Source organism: Elgaria multicarinata, chromosome 2 (assembly GCF_023053635.1).
Source record: "Elgaria multicarinata webbii isolate HBS135686 ecotype San Diego chromosome 2, rElgMul1.1.pri, whole genome shotgun sequence".
In the NCBI taxonomy this organism is placed as follows: domain Eukaryota; kingdom Metazoa; phylum Chordata; class Lepidosauria; order Squamata; family Anguidae; genus Elgaria; species Elgaria multicarinata.
Window position 1 is genome coordinate 128355941 of NC_086172.1, and position 17410 is coordinate 128373350.

At 39.0% G+C, this 17410-nt stretch overlaps 1 protein-coding gene across 2 annotated transcripts in view; it reads left to right on the forward strand.

Annotated features, from left to right (window-relative positions):
- The window catches only part of TTBK2 (tau tubulin kinase 2), a 79402-nt gene that overhangs the window by 41729 nt on the left and 20263 nt on the right, over positions 1-17410 (forward strand). For both annotated transcript variants that reach the window (XM_063117645.1, XM_063117646.1), the window contains exons 7-13: positions 3387-3452; positions 6858-6950; positions 7814-7939; positions 9591-9748; positions 13060-13273; positions 14703-14914; positions 15303-15870. In XM_063117645.1, coding sequence (XP_062973715.1) covers positions 3387-3452; positions 6858-6950; positions 7814-7939; positions 9591-9748; positions 13060-13273; positions 14703-14914; positions 15303-15870 — 1437 coding nt within the window. The remainder of the gene's footprint in view (positions 1-3386; positions 3453-6857; positions 6951-7813; positions 7940-9590; positions 9749-13059; positions 13274-14702; positions 14915-15302; positions 15871-17410) is intronic.

Genomic DNA, 17410 nt, shown 5'->3' on the forward strand with positions numbered 1-17410 from the left:
TTTGCACAACATGTTAGTCAATGCAGTGTGAAAACTCAACAGTTGAGTTTTTGGGGGTACTCCCCACACAACATGTTCTAATTCCACCGTTGTGTGACTGTGGGCTGTCATGGAGTTGACTAAAATCCATCATGATGTTTGATTGACAGTTCCTCCACCCTCTTTCCTCCCCTGCTCCTCCCGATGGTATCCTATGAGCCATTGCTGCAAAAAAACCCAATCCCGGTTGCTCTATTAGAGTAGCACACGCTGCTTTTGCCGCTCTTGCCAGGAAACTCTGTAGCCAGTGGGAAGAGTCAACAAAATGGAAAACTTGATGGAGCCCGCCACACAACACAATGGTTTTGCAGGAACTCTACTCTGCACAGCGTGGATATTCTGTGTGGAGTGTTTTCCAGAAAAACTCCACCATTGCGTGGAGTTTTCCCACTAGACAACATGTTTCTTAATGGTGGTGTAAAAACTCCATCGTGAAGTTCTAAAACCACCATTGACTAACGCGCTGTCCAAACTGAGCCATTGTGTTGGAAGTATCTCTAGCTAAACAACTGTCGAGTTGATTATTATTCCACTGCAGTCATCGTGTTGTCCGAACGCAGCCTTGGTCTTCCTTTATTTAGCTTGAAGTTGAGGAAAATGTGGGAATCCCTTGGCTATTAGGAAGATCCCTGCTCCTGAAATTGGCAGTTTTGGACTGGGTTGTGGTGTTTGATGCCTGCCTGCACAATGCCCAAAACAACTAGAAGTTGGTGAGCTCTGTCCTCCCCATTTGAGTGGTATTTGCTCAAAAATAAGCCAAACTACTTCCCCTACAATTTGGAAATAATTACTACATTTCCCAGGGTCTACTTGTGTTTGGCATGGTCCTGTGCATACTGTTAGGAGACAGAGAGGTGAGGGAGACCGCCCCCCACATAATGTCATCACCAGAGCAGCAGCCAGGTAAATAGATAAGAGGGAAGGGATTTGGAGGATCATTGGTGGGTGGAAGGGAGAGCAGGTTTTTGGGGTTGGCTGGCTGAGAGGCCCCACGGAATGGAATTCTTCTCCATCTCAGACTAAAATCTAAGCCAGGGGAAAATATTGATAATTGTAATGCTAGTCTCATGCTTGAGATGAGCATTATGAGTCCCCAAGAGCTGTATTTCCAAGCCCAGAAATACATGTCTTGTTGACAGCTCTAATATGAACTGGTTGATATGTTCATCTAATCATCTTTAGGTAATCAGTAAAATACATTTTCTTTCAAAAAGTGTCATGAAATGACAAGAGTTTTATTCCACAAGAACTGATAGAGGTATCTGTAACATTGAATGAGTATAGAAATCGTGGTATCTTTGCTTTAAAAGTGCTTTAGCATTAAATTTATTCTGCACTAGAAAGGGCAGTTTCAAAGCCAGGAATGTTGTGGGTATAACTCTATAGAAAAGAATGTCATATGACAGCCATATCCTGTCCAATGTATTAAAAAAATCCTATATTGCAGACCTCTAGAGCTTTTCCGAAGTGCTTTCCCAAGCTCTACATAAATAATAATATTCTTTACTAATAGCTGAAGGACTTACATTTTTGTAGGAGTGCTCCTGCTCTCTTTCTCGATTAAAAACAAAAAACAAAATGGCAGGCACGATGCCCTCTTTCTTACTGGACGATGCGCAATGCATGTAGACAGATAGGGAGATCTTGTGATCACCATATCGTGAGATCCTCCCTCCTCCATCCCTCTACACCCAGTAGGTCTAGACATGCCCATGGTGTGGGTATGGGAGAAGACTCATTTCCATGAGTGGTTTTTTTTGGTGGGGGGACGACGACACTCTGACAGATAAGCCTTTTCAGATAGTTAATAAAGGAAATCGTATTCCTTAGATCTGGTTGTGTTCTTGTTACAACCTTCTGTAAAGCATAAGCCACTAAAAACAGTCCATCATTTCTACTTCTTAACAAGTAAACAGTCTTATTGGGCTCCCAGCCAATTCTTTAAATTTGCATTTTCACATGTGGAAACTAATTGTAAACTCAGATATTATTTCTGTGTGTAATTTCTATTGTAAGAGAATGCCATTCTTGTTTTTAATTTAATACCAGGCATACTTTATTGTCAGATGCAGTATAGAATCATTATGTTATACACATTCACTCTAAAAAGAAAAAGACCTTGTTTGCTTTCCATTCTAATCAAGCTTGATGGTATAGTACTACTGTTTCCATAATTACAGGTTTTCTGATGAAGCAGTATATTTTTGACACCCAGTGTATGGGATACATTTTCACATCTATATGAATAGAAAAATGGGTGTACATTGAAGCACAGAGAAGATAGAGTGGTATTTTCTTCCTAGTTTTGGAGACAGTACTACTCTGGCCATGAAGATAGGAATTCTTCTTGTAATATATACGCTGTTTTTAAATTGTACATTTTCCTAGTGAACTGGCAGATAATTGTTTGAAAGGTTAACTTGGTTGTTATTAATTAAAACATTTTTATCCTGCTCTTCAGCCAAACAAATCTATCTATCCATCTATCTATATCTCATAATTTTTTTACTAGTGTTAACGTGTTAAAATGAAATTTATAAAATACTGGAATATATAAAATATAAAATACTGGAAATACTGGCTGCTGAGAAAAAAGAAAAAATTCTAAATGGCCCAGTTCAAATATAATGGCAAATTGTGATTTGCTGTGCATGAGCTGAAATGAGTTTGTTGTTGGATTAACCCCTGTGTTGTTTAACCCCTAAATAACCCCACACTCATATGAACATAAGAATATAAGAAGAGCCATGCTGGATCAGATTAAAGGTCCATCTAGTCCAGCACTCTGTTCACACAGTGGCCAACCAGCTGTCCCACAAGCAGGACACAGTGCAACAGCACCCTCCCACCCATGTTCCCCAGCAACTAGTGTATATAGGCTTACTGTCTCTGATACTGGGGGAATCACATAGGCATGTCAGACTAACAATTTATGGACTAGTAGACATGTTAGGCAAACAATCTGTGACCCATCTGATTGTTAGTTGTTGATTAAAACTGTATGGGAAGCAGTGTTGTTGCTCATGAGAACTGCCTGGTGGCTTCTTGGGAATTGATACCCTATTAGAAAATAATCTGGTTACGTAGAAATTGGTTTTGAACTGTTCAAAGCATGATCTAAGATATGTTTGCTTATTTCACATCCCAGCTTTAATTCCATTTATCATGCAAACATATTGCAGCATTAACATAGTATGGGTAAAGTGGCCTGTGCACCATTAGCAGTGGAAGACTCCAGAGTAGAAGGCCTATTTTATTCTTTGAATTGCCTCTTTTATATATAACTGAAACTGATACTGGCATACTCTGTAATACTGAATGTTTTCTCCCCTGTCTTATATTGATAGCCCCGAGCTGTTGCAGGTTTTAGAGGGACAGTGCGATATGCATCAGTCAATGCTCATAGGAACAGAGTGAGTATTACGTTAGCCTGAATGTTTAGTAATTAAAATGCTTATAAATGGTGTGTGTTTCTCATAACTTCCTGCCTTTCCTGTATTTTTCTCTGGCATTTATAAATAGAAATAATATTGTTTGAAATATTAAAAATGTTGGCCAAAGAAAATGTACACTTGTGCTGCTTTAATTGGACAGAGTATTCTGGCAATACAAATAATACTAGAATGTAAATTTGTTTTAATAATTGCATTACTATTTTAATATGCCATGATACAAAAGCATAGAACATAAAAAATGTTGTGCATAGGGCTGTGTATCGCTTCAGATCCGAATACTGAATCCAAGGCAAATTGGGGCAATCTGGAAGGCTTTGAAACAGATCCGAATTGAATCAAAACCGGTCCAAATCAGTCCAAAGCGAATCGGCATGATCCAAATCAATTTGGATTGATTTGGACCTTTCTTCAAGCACAGATAGACATGAAAATTGGCCCCATGATAGGGCTTCAGTTGGGCTTCAGACCTGCCAAGTTTGATGCTGTTTGGACTTTATACTGTTAGTTTTACCCTATCCTGTGCCTGTTTACCCTACCCAGTGCCTGTTTGCATTCTCTTCCCCTCCTTATCGCTTTACTATGATTTTAATAGAATTTAAGCCTATGCGGCAGGGTCTTGCTATTTACTGTTTTACTCTGTACAGCACCATGTACATAGATGGTGCTATATAAATAAATAAATAAATAAATAATAATAAGCATATCGGTTCATCCCCTGATTTTTAGGATTTTAAAAAAAGTTTGAGGTTTTAAAATTTTTATTTTTAAATACGTTTTCATTTTTAAAGATAAAGAGATGAAACTTAGCACCATGATAGCTCTTAAGGTATGCCAAGTTTGAATCATATTGGTTCATCCCTTTTTGGGGGGGAATTTTAAAGTTCAAACTCAAACCTCACTGGGGAGTAAGCGAGTTTCGGGGGGGGGGTGTAATTACAGATAAAGACATGAAAATTAGCACCATGGTTGGTCTTCAGTAAGGCTTCAGCCATGCCAAGTTTGAAGCAGATCAGTTCAATGCTTGTTTTTTTGATGGAATTTTATAAATGTGTGCTTTATTATTGTGTACTGCTTGTGCACCACACACACAAAGTAGAAGACAATGAGACTAAACAACACTGAACTCACAGAGGATATTTTAAAATTATTATTATTATTATTATTATTATTATTATTATTATTATTATTGCTTACACTGCAATAAGATGGACCCTTAAACAATCCTTCTCCTAGCCAGCTATTGAGGGGATGCCAAAGCATCTCTCACTATCTATCTCTCACTATCTCACTATCTCACTATCTCTCACTATCCATGTGCCCGCTTTGCAGTGCTGGTTTGTTTGCTTTCTGCCAGCCTCTATGTACCAGCCTGCCTCTTTGCTCTCCTGGTGCCTGGAAGATGTAGATGGGCTGGGTGGGTCAAGCACACAAGCCTATGGCATACTTGTGCGCAGTGCTCCATGGCCATAGCTGCCTGCTGCCTCTTCTTCTCTTTGCCCACCTCGCATGGCTGGTATGTTTGCTTTCTGCCAGCCTCTCTGTGCCTGCCCGCATAGCTGCCTCCTTGCTTCTCTGCCTACCTGCCTGCCTGACCACCTGCACACTTCTCCAATATGTTCTGTCTGGTCCTACCTTGCAGGGCTGGTTTGTGTTTCTGGCTTTGTTTTGACTCAATTTCTGAGGCACATTGCTCCCAGCAGGTAATGTGTGTACTGCAGGCAGCCTACTTTCCCTGTTTCTCTCTGAATGGGAAGAGCCTGAGGATGTGTCAGCTTCAGAACAAACAAAAGAAAAGTAGGGGAGATTCGAACTTGAGGCAATAGTGTGAGCTTGAATGAATACACACCTTCTCAAATTGCTCTTTGATTTGAGTGGCTGCTTTAATTGTTTCCTTGAAAAATCACATTTTTAGCAGGGGATTACAGAAATTCCACTAAACAGATGTGTCTGAAATTTGGCACACGTGAGCACCTCCAGGGCATCTGTAAGGTTTCCAACATACATGTTTTTCTCATGAAAAATGAGGAAGTTATAGCACTTTGCTTTGACTAGTTTGCCTGAAAAATAACATTTTATCAGTGGATTATGGAAAAACCACTGCACAGATGTGTGTGAAATTTGGCACAGATGAACACTTCCGGGGCATCTGTAAGGTCACCAACTTTCACGTTCCTATGTTGAAAAATAAACAAGTTATAGGTGTTTATTTTTTCCAATGCAAGTCGATGGGGAAATGAAAAATCCAAATAATTTGGACATCCGAATCTTGATTTGTATTCAGATCTGAGGTGATGAGGACTGGGTCTGAATCAATCTGAAGCAAATTGGGCTTGATTTGGAAAGTCCGAATTGGGATCCGAAGTCTGTGCACAGCCCTAGTTGTGCATACTATCTTGTCTGCATGTAGGGAAAAAATACTAATCATTGTTGGCTTGCCAGATTTATAAAATGTAAATTGATTGCCTATTTTCAGTTTGTGGATATTATAGAAGATGAAGGAGGGTTTGGTTCCAGACAATTAATGTGGTGCCTTAGTACTAAAGGATTCAGTGCTAATTAATATAAGAGTTGTAGGTACTGGGGATTTTGCAGGCCATGGGTAGAATGAAATAGACTCATGTGCAGCTCTTCCCCTGTAAGAGGTAGCTAGAGACTAGGATTGGGTTTGGGCTGGGAGAAGGGTGCTTTTCTGTAAGATATAAAACAAAATGTTCAAACTTGTTTTTGCTTCTAGTTGTATGCCCTTCAAGATGAATATATATAAAAAAATGAAAACTTGTAGGAAGCACTCTTCTTTTGGCCACTTCTTGCTTTCCATCTTATCAGGCTCTTACAGAGCTGTTTATCTGTTAGCCTTAATTTGAGTGGGAAGAGAGAGAAGTATAGGAGCAACAAGAAATGTTCTCACTGCTTAGAGAAGAAAGGTGGAAAGTACATCATTTTCTTCATCTGTCAGGTTTTAGAAGTTGAGGGAGAACAGGGAGCCTATTGCTGCTCTTGACCTGGTGGTTTTAATTCAAACACTTCTCTTTTTTCTAAAACCTTTTTGGTTCTCTGCAAACCTTGGAGTTCCCCCAAACCTACTGATTAGCTCTGTCTTGTGTGCGGATTGTCCTGTTTTTGGCTACATAATGATTGGCACCCGGAAACAGAGTTTGCTATTAGTACTTACAATTTCAGTAGTGTTAAGATTTTGCACCTCTTTTTCTGTGTCACTGCTTATATATTAAGGCAATTTTTCTTCATCTTTATCTCTGTGGCTTGTTGTCTTCACATGGTTTGGCTGGTGAATACAGTGTATTTGTGTAGAACTACAAAACAGTGAATTGGCTATAACAACATGCCGTCTCCTTTTTTCTATAGGAAATGGGACGTCACGATGACCTCTGGTCTCTGTTTTACATGTTGGTGGAGTTTGTGGTTGGTCAACTGCCCTGGAGGAAAATTAAAGACAAGGTCTGTTGAGAAATTGTACTGATTGAAATAAAATTAGGGTCAAACAACGTGATGCTGAATTCATCACTTGGAAGCACAACAGGGATTTAAAATCATCATCATCATCATCAGATGTGATTTTCATAGGGTCCACATTGTGTGGGGTGGGATGGTTTAATCCTTCCCTCTCCAGCAGTGATTCTGATAAAAAAAAAAATCCCACCATGCTGCTGTTAGGAAACTTCTTCCTAATGTTAACAGCAGCTGGTGTAGAATAAGAATGATCTTATTCTACCTATTTTATATAAATATCCGGGTAGAACTGCAAAATTTTATATTTCCTTATTACTCTCGGATAAGATTCCTTATATTACCAATAAAGTGGCTAAATTTTGTGCATTTGCAATAATATGCCATACCTTTTTAGCCCCTGAGTGTATCCTATGATTTAGACAGATTTGCTGATATAACTGTTAAGAACTCTGACTCTCTAGATGTAGGTAGATGTAATGTGGTAACATATTTTGTATAGAGTGTTTGTCTGTTAAATGTACTGCTGGTATTGGTCAATGACCGTAATAAAATATATTCAATTTATTCAATATTCCTAATGTTAACAGCAGCTGGTGTGTGTGTGTACGCGCACACACACACACACACACACACACACACACAATTTTTGTCATGAATGTGGCTGGGGAGGGAGAAGTTAAATCACTCCACTTCATGTGCTGTGGTCCCAATGAAAGTTAGATATGAGGTTGTACTAGAAGCATAATAATTTCAATTTAATATAAGTTTTACTCTAATCTCTGTAAACTAGTGTGTAAATACTTGTTGTATAAATGAAAAGTATGGTAACTATTTCATTTTCTTGCTTGTAGGAGCAAGTGGGCTCCATAAAAGAGAGATATGACCACCGACTGATGTTGAAACATCTGCCTCAGGAATTTAACATCTTTCTAGATCACATTTCTACTTTAGATTATTTTACCAAACCTGATTACCAGGTATGATTTTTACTTTATGTCTAGTTCTTTCCTTTTTATTCTCTTAGTTATATTGATGATACACAGCTCACACCTTCTAGTCTTATTGAAAATAATTATTCTAACAGGTTTGGTAGACCCATGTTACATAGATTAATATTGTTTCACTTTAATATTTTTGTATTTTTCTAAAGGTTTTTCCAAATTATGTTAGTGGGCAGTATCTAGTTAACGGGGAGCAGAATGATTCCCCCTCACCCATACAACACCCCACATGCCCTCAAAACTTGTTTTGGAGGGTTGGGGGAATCCTCCACAACAGATATTTAAAGAGTGCCTGGGGGTGGGGAGGGAGAGGAAGAGAAAGTCTTATCGTACGGGTAGACTTCTGCTTGTGCAACGTTGAATTTCATTCATTAATTCCTACTTCAAATGTTATTTTGATGGTTAGAATCAGACAAGTGAATCACTCACTATAATTCCACAGTTTAGAGAAACACAGCATACGATTTGTATAATCCTGTTACTATTCTAGCATGTTTTGGTAAATTCTTCGATATGTATTCTTATGTCTCTCCCAGTCAATAGTAATTATGTACATTATCGTTATACTCTATATTTGGGTCTTGTGTTCTGTCAAATGATAGCCAAATAAATCCATGCTAACCTAATTAGGGGACAGCTGAGGTAAAAAAAATATGACATCAGCTGAACTGATGGTTTTCCTCTTTTAAGGGTCGCTGTACTTTGGTATCTATCTATAGCCTTTAACTTAGATTTTGTCTAATTAACAGTATAATCTGAAAATGTACAAAAGGTATTAATTAATCTCCTTAATTTTAGTATAGAAGTCTCTGACATACCAATAAATAACAAATCATCTTGCGCAAACAGGACCTATTGCTATACAAGGGAGATTTAGCGCTTATAGAGGAAGCCCCGAAACAAGACTTGTTTCTGGAAGGAGGCAGGTCAACAGAGCTCTCTTATGCAAGCTCTGCCGACCTGTCTCCCTCCAGAAATAAGTGTTTCTGCTCGTTTTCGGATACCTGCAGAAGCACTAAATCTCCCTTGTGTAAATAGTGGGTGCCGCTGGTAGAAGGGACTCTGTGGGGCGCAGTAGAATCAGCAGGGCTGTAAGCATTCTGTTGGATGCATTTTGGAACAAACCAGGATATTAAATCATGGTTTGAAATTGATTTAATATTCTGGTTTATTCTGAAGCTTGAAATTGTAGTTCTCCAGTTTGGACAAAATGGGAAATCATGGTTAATTAAAGCCTTCCTGGTTGGATTGTTCGAGAAAGGTTGCACGCTTGGGCAAAAGGTTCATTCATATCTTTGCTTATAAGCCTGAAATATGTTCATCCAAATGTATAAACTTTGTTGATTGTAGCGATTGTAACAGATATACAGGAGGATTGGGGAGCCCCAAACAATTGACAAAATAGATCTCCATCCACGCTAGAGAAACCTATTATGGTTAAGAAATAGCTGAATTTACTGGAGATGAATAATTATGCTCTCTTATATGTATTAATGGAATATTATTTTGAACTTGCCTGAAAGCATCAAAACAGAATTTTCTGAGACCAGATGTTTATAGGATTGTTTGTGACTATTCTGAAACTAAACTGAATGGAGTCTATAAACTTTTTTCTTTGTTTTTATAGCTTCTTATGTCCGTCTTTGACAACAGCATGAAGACTTTCGGGGTGACTGAGAGTGATCTATTTGACTGGGAAAAGAGTGGAGCTGATGGTTCTCTAACTACTACCACCACTTCAACTACTCCTCAACTGCACACTCGACTCACCCCAGCTGCCATTGGGTATTTTGGAACATTTCTGTTGATGTCAGCTAATAGAGATCTGGTTCACACTTTCAAAATAAGTCACCATGATTTATTTAAACAGCAATGTGTGCAGGGTACAAAATCCATAATCACTGTCCGGGCATGGCTTGTTGTGTTGTCCAAATCCAGGCGGCATGAAAATAACCCTCCAATAATCCATGGGCTATTTTAGGGTTATTGGAGGTTGTTTCCCCATCCAACAAGCCATGCCACTCAGGTTTGGATGACTTGACGAGTTGTGCCCCGACAGTGATTATAGAAAACATGCCTGGCACACACCAGTATTTAAATAAGCCACGGTAGCTTATTTTGATCATGCAAACCTGCCCACAGCATTTGAAGTTCTCTATTCTCTGTTTGCATTTCTCTCTCTAAGGTTTTCAAGTGCTAGTGTATAAACTAGATTTCTGTTTTGTTAACCTTATGGTATGGGAAAATATTATCAGGTGCGTTTTGCCCATGAGGAAAATCATTGCAATCATGAGGGAAACAGATGTGCTCAATGCATAATTAGTAGTTGACAAACAAATTTTCCAATTTTTTTCTGGGGGAAATTATTTCATACTTCTAGAACTCAGTTTGGTCTTTTTCTAAAAAGTCAGTGCTTCTGCTGTGAACAGATCTAGCAATTCAGAAGTGACTATGTCTGAATTCTCATTCTAATCTAGATCATACTCCAGCATCGGCATTAAGAAAAGCAAATTGCTCTATTTCCATTTTGGAGAGTAACAGTAATAGAGTTGCAGCATCTCTAGTGATAGCTCAATTATAGTTGACCATGACTTTGTAATCTAAAATGAGGCTGATATACTCTTTCATCTGCACTCGCTGCTAGTCCGTTTTTGGGCTGATTCAAAGTACTGGCATTCACATTCAGAGCCCTAAATGGCTTGGGACCAGGCTACCTGAAGGATTGTCTCCTCCCATATACACCTTCCTGGACCCTAAGTTCAGCTTCAGCAGTCCTCCTCTGGGAGCCCCTGCCAAAGGAAGTGAGGTGCGGTGGCACCCCAGTTGTGGGACAAACTTCCCAGAGAGATTCACCTGGTGCTTTTGTTGTGCTCGTTTCAACTCCAGATGAAGACTTTTTTATTCTCCCAGGCATTTTAATTTTTTACTTTTTTTAACCTGATACTGAATTTATATTTCTTGCTGCTAGCTCTGGTAGATTACTTTGTTCTTACATTGTAGTTTTAACTTTTATATTGTATTTTATCACGTATATTTTATTGTTTTGTGTTTGGTCATTTTAATTGTTGTGAACTGCTCAAAGAGCTTCAGCTATTGGGTGGTATAAAAATGTAATACATAAATAAGTAAATATAACGAGTGATTCCAGAACACAAACACAGGGGAATGGTGTTCATGCAGCACCACCTGCTGGATTACTATTCCACTATCTCTTTGGAAGAGAAGTTCTCCCTAGGTTTTTGTGTGCTCCTTTTACAGCATGGTAGGGAATACTTCTAAATATATTGTTTTTGGATAAAAAGTTTAAATCTTAGTGTTTGTGATCCTTCCCCCAATCTTATTGATTAAAGGTGACAAACCTAATTTATCTGTTTCCTTATCTATTTCACAGCTCACCTTTTCCTCCCTAATACTTCATAAAATAGTTTAAATTTAAGAGTTAAATATTTTCTCTCCCCAGCACAGCTGTTCCAACCAAATTGGCAAGTTGAGTTTCATTCAAAATCAAAAGGTTGAGAGATCCAGTTAAGGATATCCTGTGTTATATGTTGTTTGGTCCTCAAGCAGAAACGGAAAGTGACCTATCCTTTGAGTTAGTGAATACCTTGTTTAGCAATGTTGGGTTGTGTTCACACTCTAGAATGGACATTTATCCAGTTTTTATGGGGAATCCAGATGACACTGTTGCCACCTGCTGTCTTCAGGTGACATGGAAGATGCAATCTTGTGAGATTCAACTGACCATTCAGTCCGACTTCTGAGCATAGAATAGAGGGTGACAAGATTACATAATACCAACTTTTTAATATTGCTCCATGTTGTGGTGAGGAATATGCAGGAAGGTGCAGAAAGCACAGTGGAGACTACGCACGTACATATGTACTGATGGGCATGGCTGTATTGGAGACAGGGACAGCTGCACTTTGTTCTAGAACTGAGGTAGTGTCGGTTAAAGGTCACAGAGGTCAGTGGTTTCAGCTAGAAGAAACGAGCCTGAAATGCAGCCAGTATATAGTACTACTCTGATGAGACTTAGCGTTTTATGAAACTAGGTGCTTCATACTGCCTGCCAATCACAGAGGCTGATGTTGCACAACCTAGTAACCTGAAGATTGCTCTGGGGTCTGAACACATAACTGCCCTATGGTAGCTCACTAGGTAAAGCCTCAAACTCAGATCTTGAACCAGATCCTGGTTCAAAACCTAGAGTCTCTGACAGGCATTTTGGAGAGAAGAGTGCAGATGTGTGCCTGAGAACAACATCTTCTGTTGTGGAAGCCTTATTTTCTAGTCCCAGATGTTGCATCTGACCATTACTGATCATTGTTCCGGAAAATCTTTTAGGGTTAGAGTACTTCTCAGTTCTTCTAACCTATCTAACAGTACTATTTCCATACATGTATGGGAAAAATAATAATGCACATTTGGAAGATTTACAGAATTTTAAGTCTAATGCTCTAACACAGTCATCTGTATTGGAGCAGGCTTCCTGATACTGAGTTTAACTCTGCTTTCAACTGTCACCTGATTAAAGAAATCTTAAATCTATTGATCAGTCGAGTGATTTGCACATATACGTAAAACTTAGTTCTAAAGAAAAATAACATGTTTTTTAGGTCAGACTACTTGTAAAAAAAGTCTCAGTGATATCAGTAGGCCTTACTGCCAAGAACATGTGCAAAATTGTAGCCTTTGAATTGGCTTGGAAGTGATGTGTGATGTTTTTACTTGGTGGTGGGGTAGACTAATTGCCTTTCTTTGCCAAGCCATCTCCTATTTGTCTTTTAGCCATTCTCAGCATCTCACAGAAATCCATTGGTGGTCCTCTCTTAGGAGAGGATCAGCAATACATATCTGTGCCTTTGGCATAATTCTTTTTCCCATCCTGTCATCTAAGCCAGGAATCAAAATGGCAGGTGCCAATTTAAAAGTGTGTGGAGGGGAGTGAAGATGAGCAGAATGCCATCCCAAATAGTTACTCAGGGGCATTATTTTCATTGTTTGGAAAGTCTATGACTGAATGGTTTGATTAAATGTAGCACCCATAGCTTCAACACACTGATATATTTTCACTGTTATTTTTCATTTCTTTATAGAATTGCCAATGCCACACCAATACCAGGAGATTTGTTGCGAGAGAATACAGATGAAGTGTTCCCAGATGAACAGCTCAGTGACGGCGAGAATGGTATTCCTATTGGAATCTCTCCAGAAAAGTTACCAGAATCTCCTGGACATCGTCCTCAGGAAAAGGATGTTTGGGAGGAAATGGATGCGAACAGGAATAAAATAAAACTGGGTGTCCATAAAGTAAGTACTATAGCTGAGTAGACGATAATATTCAATTGTTTCATGCTTCTGCAACATAAGATTTACCTTTACTGGATCAAGCCAAAGCACTCTACCCCAGCAATTGTCTGTCAGGTGCCCCCTGAAAAATGTATTAGTGGGGTTGCATGTAGACAGCCACTGCACTTGTTCCCAGTATCTGGTATACATGGAACACGGATAAAAAGTGTCCTTGAATTTATCAATCTGTATGCTGATCCAATGAATAGTTAATTATGCTGTCCTTTGTTCTGAATGCATTGTCAAGCAGTTTCATTGGATGAGCCAGATTTTTAGTGTGTTGGGAGAGTAATACTTCTTACACCATTTTACTGTGACCCCAAATGTTTGGGTGGCTAATGGCAGTTTATAGTGTATATGTGACATTTTTACCTTTGTAGTATGCACTTAATGTTCTATCTTTGCTGGTAGTCTGTTGCCTTTCATCTAGGATTGACACTCTGGACCTTTTTAGAGCTATGTTCTAGTGTTTGGATGTAACACTAAACTATGGTTTTAGTATTAAGTGCATGGACAAGCCAGGACTGTATACTGCAGCTCCAATGAGTGGTCAATTTCAGTCAAAACTAGTTGTTTAGAACATGATAATAGAGTGTTTGGGTTGCTTTTGAATGGTCTATAGTCTTGCCTCTTATATTATCACTTCTTGGTCTCTGTGCCAAGGGTAAGTTGGTGTTATGATGCTGCTTTTGGAGTTTTCTGCCTACTTCTTTCCCTCAACATATAGCAAAAATGAACAAAAATGGCTCTTATATTAGCTACAACTAAGGGGCATGAGGCAAAACCACCTCTCCTTAGTGTAGTGATGAGACATGAAGTTCTTTCCATGTGGTTGTAGGAATTATGTTTATCCATAGTATCAGCTGTATGCATGTGATTTCAGAAAACATGAAAACGTTTTAGGGGGAGAGAGTCATAGTTCAGTGGTAAAGCACATGCTCTGCATGTAAAAGGTCCCTGTTTCAATCCGTGGCATCTCCAGGTAAGAATGGAAAAGGCTTTTGTCTGAAAACCTGAAGAGCTGCTACCCATCATTGTAAACCAAGAGGGGGCAGCCTTTTTGTCCCTGAGGGCTGCATGCAGCAGTGGGCAGTGGATGAGGCACTTCATGGCATCAATGGGCATAGATGGCCAGAGTTTATGGTGGATGGGGCCTGTGGTGGCAGTGGACAAGGCTTGAGCTCCGCTGCCTGCCCTTCACATATATAGTCTTATGCCATTTACTCTTACACTCAGGTAGGTAAAAGGCACCCTGTCCCTCTGTGGTTTCTCTTTCAGTAATAAGATCTTTGAGAGTGAAAACCTGGGATGTTATCTATTATATGTTATGCTTGGTGTCTGTCATGATTTACCTAATGTTTAATAGTTCCGTTGTGGTGTTTTATCATAGGCTGCTACAGAAGAGGAAAACAGCCATGGGCCAATTAATGGCATGCTTAATGCACCAAGCCTCGGTTCTCCAATTAGAGTCCGTTCAGAGACCACACAGCCAGATCGGGATGTCCCTCTGGTTCGGAAGTTACGATCAATCCATAGTTTTGAACTGGAGAAACGTCTGACACTGGAGTCAAAGCCAGATGCTGATAAATTTCTGGAAATCTGGTATGTAATGGCTTCTTTTGTGCTGAGCTGTCTTTGCAGTTTCTTGCTTTATAATGAGTCATCTTTAATTGATCAGTTGTTTGGCACAGATTTCAGTGTTACTCATGTCATATGATGAACCCTGAAATGTTCAGATGATGATTCCAGGCTCCAATAGTGGGAGTGGGGAGCTTGTTTTTCATATTATAAATTGAGGAGCCCAGTCCTGAAAGGGTAGTTACAATATTGGTTAGAAATGTAGCTGTGGTGGTTTTGATATTTTTCTAAAAAAGCGAATTAACTGAAAACATATTGGCATTATGTAGTATCATGTTGTTCTGTACGTCACATGTTCAGGTAATGCTAACACTAATTTTCTGTTTGTTTAATTTCTCCCAATATTCCCAAGCATGGAGAAGAAGAAAAGAGAGCTGAATGCTGGCAATGAATCTGCTGTGGCAGCTTCTCAGAAAACACCTGTGCCTGCTGTTTCCTCCTGTCATGAGCATGTTTGGCACTATGATGAAGAATACCTACCTGAAGTTTCGAAACCTGTCTCTGGAAGCTCTCCAGAACAGGGTGATGGTGGTGTTAGCAATGGATATGTGGCTGTCAATTTGAGCTCCTGCCAGCAGGAGGTTGATTCGAAAGAATGGGTGATAGTGGATAAGGAACGAGACCTGCAGGATTTCAGGACTAATGTAGTTGTGGGGCATAAAACAACTGGAAGTCCTTCTGATGAAGAGCCTGAGGTGCTTCAAGTCCTTGAGGAGTCCCCCCAAGAGGACAGGCTTAACGCTCATACCAAGAATGCAGCGGTTGGAGCAGCACTGGATCTAGGTGTTGAGTGTTGTTGTATTGCAACTTCTGAACATTTTACAGATCAACTAGAACTACCAGTTGGAACTGCTGGCCATCTTCTTGCTGTCACACCTACAAGCCTGATGGAAGCCCAAGCAGAAGGGGCGCTTACTCCAGTAAGTGAATTGCTAATAGCTGTAGCTCATCTCTGTTGTATTCGGGTAGTTGAGAAATCTCTAACTGGAAACATAATATCTGAAGCCAAATCAAAATACTCCTTAAAGATAATATTCTGCTTACAATTGGATTTAATTTAGTTCTTTAAGATGAGGGTAATAATTGATAAAGCTTTGCAGAACTAATTCCCCAGGATTTAGCGTGTGTTCCAACAATGTCCGCAGCTCTCAAAGCTGTTTTAATTAAAATACACACTAATCAGTATCTTGGAAATATTTTAACTATTAAGCTATTTGTATATCAGTAAAGCACAACAACAGTTGTATGTTTTAAGTATTTATTTATTTATATAGAGATTTTTATTGTCTTTGTAGTACCCTCCTTTTTATCCTATAACTTTTAGTGAAGAGATACAGGATATTTTTGCAGTAACCATAATATATAAAGTTTTGCTCCTTTAGCTCATGATTAAGCAGCTTGCTTGGTTCTGAGGACCACTTTGGAAAAGTAGAAAACCTGAGAAGTGCATCTAGTTGGCATATTTAATTGAATATAATTTAACTTTACATGAATTCCATTTTTATTGTCAGAAGGCAATAAATGCTATTATATAAGTTATTCTGAGGTATTTTGAAAAAGTATAAAAATGTGAGTCAGCTCCCCATAACCACCCCCACAAAACTATCCTTCTCAGTCCATGGTCTATTACAGGAGAAGGCAACATTTTGGGGGCTGTGTGCACATTTGACAATTTGAGAAACTGTCCTGGGCACCAGCACAAAATGGGTGTAGTGGAGATGAAAGCGTTGGCCTGGGAGCTGTGTTCTGAGCTTCATCACTTCTCCATACTTTGACTATCTTGCTCATGGTCTCAGACTCTGGCCTTCCTAATAGCATTATTATTATTTATTTATTTATATAGCGCCATCAATGTACATGGTGCTGTACAGCATGACTCTGTCTTCTTTTCCTGTTGACAATGAAAATGAGGTTCTGACTTTGCCCCAGTGGGTGAGAGGGTGTAACCAGAGCTGACTTAAGGCCATTAAAAGTTCAATATATTTAAATGTATATTTTAAAATTCAAATAGGAAAACAATGCCTTTTAACTTGTTAAACAAAGGAAAACATGCCACACAGGAAATATTAAGATATGAATGTTTTTTAGAGGAATGTAAATCGAAAAGAACATCACATGCAGGAGTAAAATGTGAAACATGCAATGATTACCGAGAAAATACATTTGTACCCATGAACCACACGAGTTACATGCTAAGATTACACCATGCAAAGTAAACTACAGTTTAACTTTTGCTGAGGCCTATTAGAAAACAAAATTAGAAAATTGTATTAAAGCATCAAATGGAATAGCTATGACATACAAAAGTTATAGTTGGCCCAGCTAGCAGTACTTTGAATTGTTATTTAGCCCCACTTAAAATCCCACCACTTCAAACTAGTTAAATGCAATGTTTGAAGCTTTCAACTATATTGGAGAACAGTTTAAACCTTTAGAGAAGGGATTAGAGGGAATGTATAG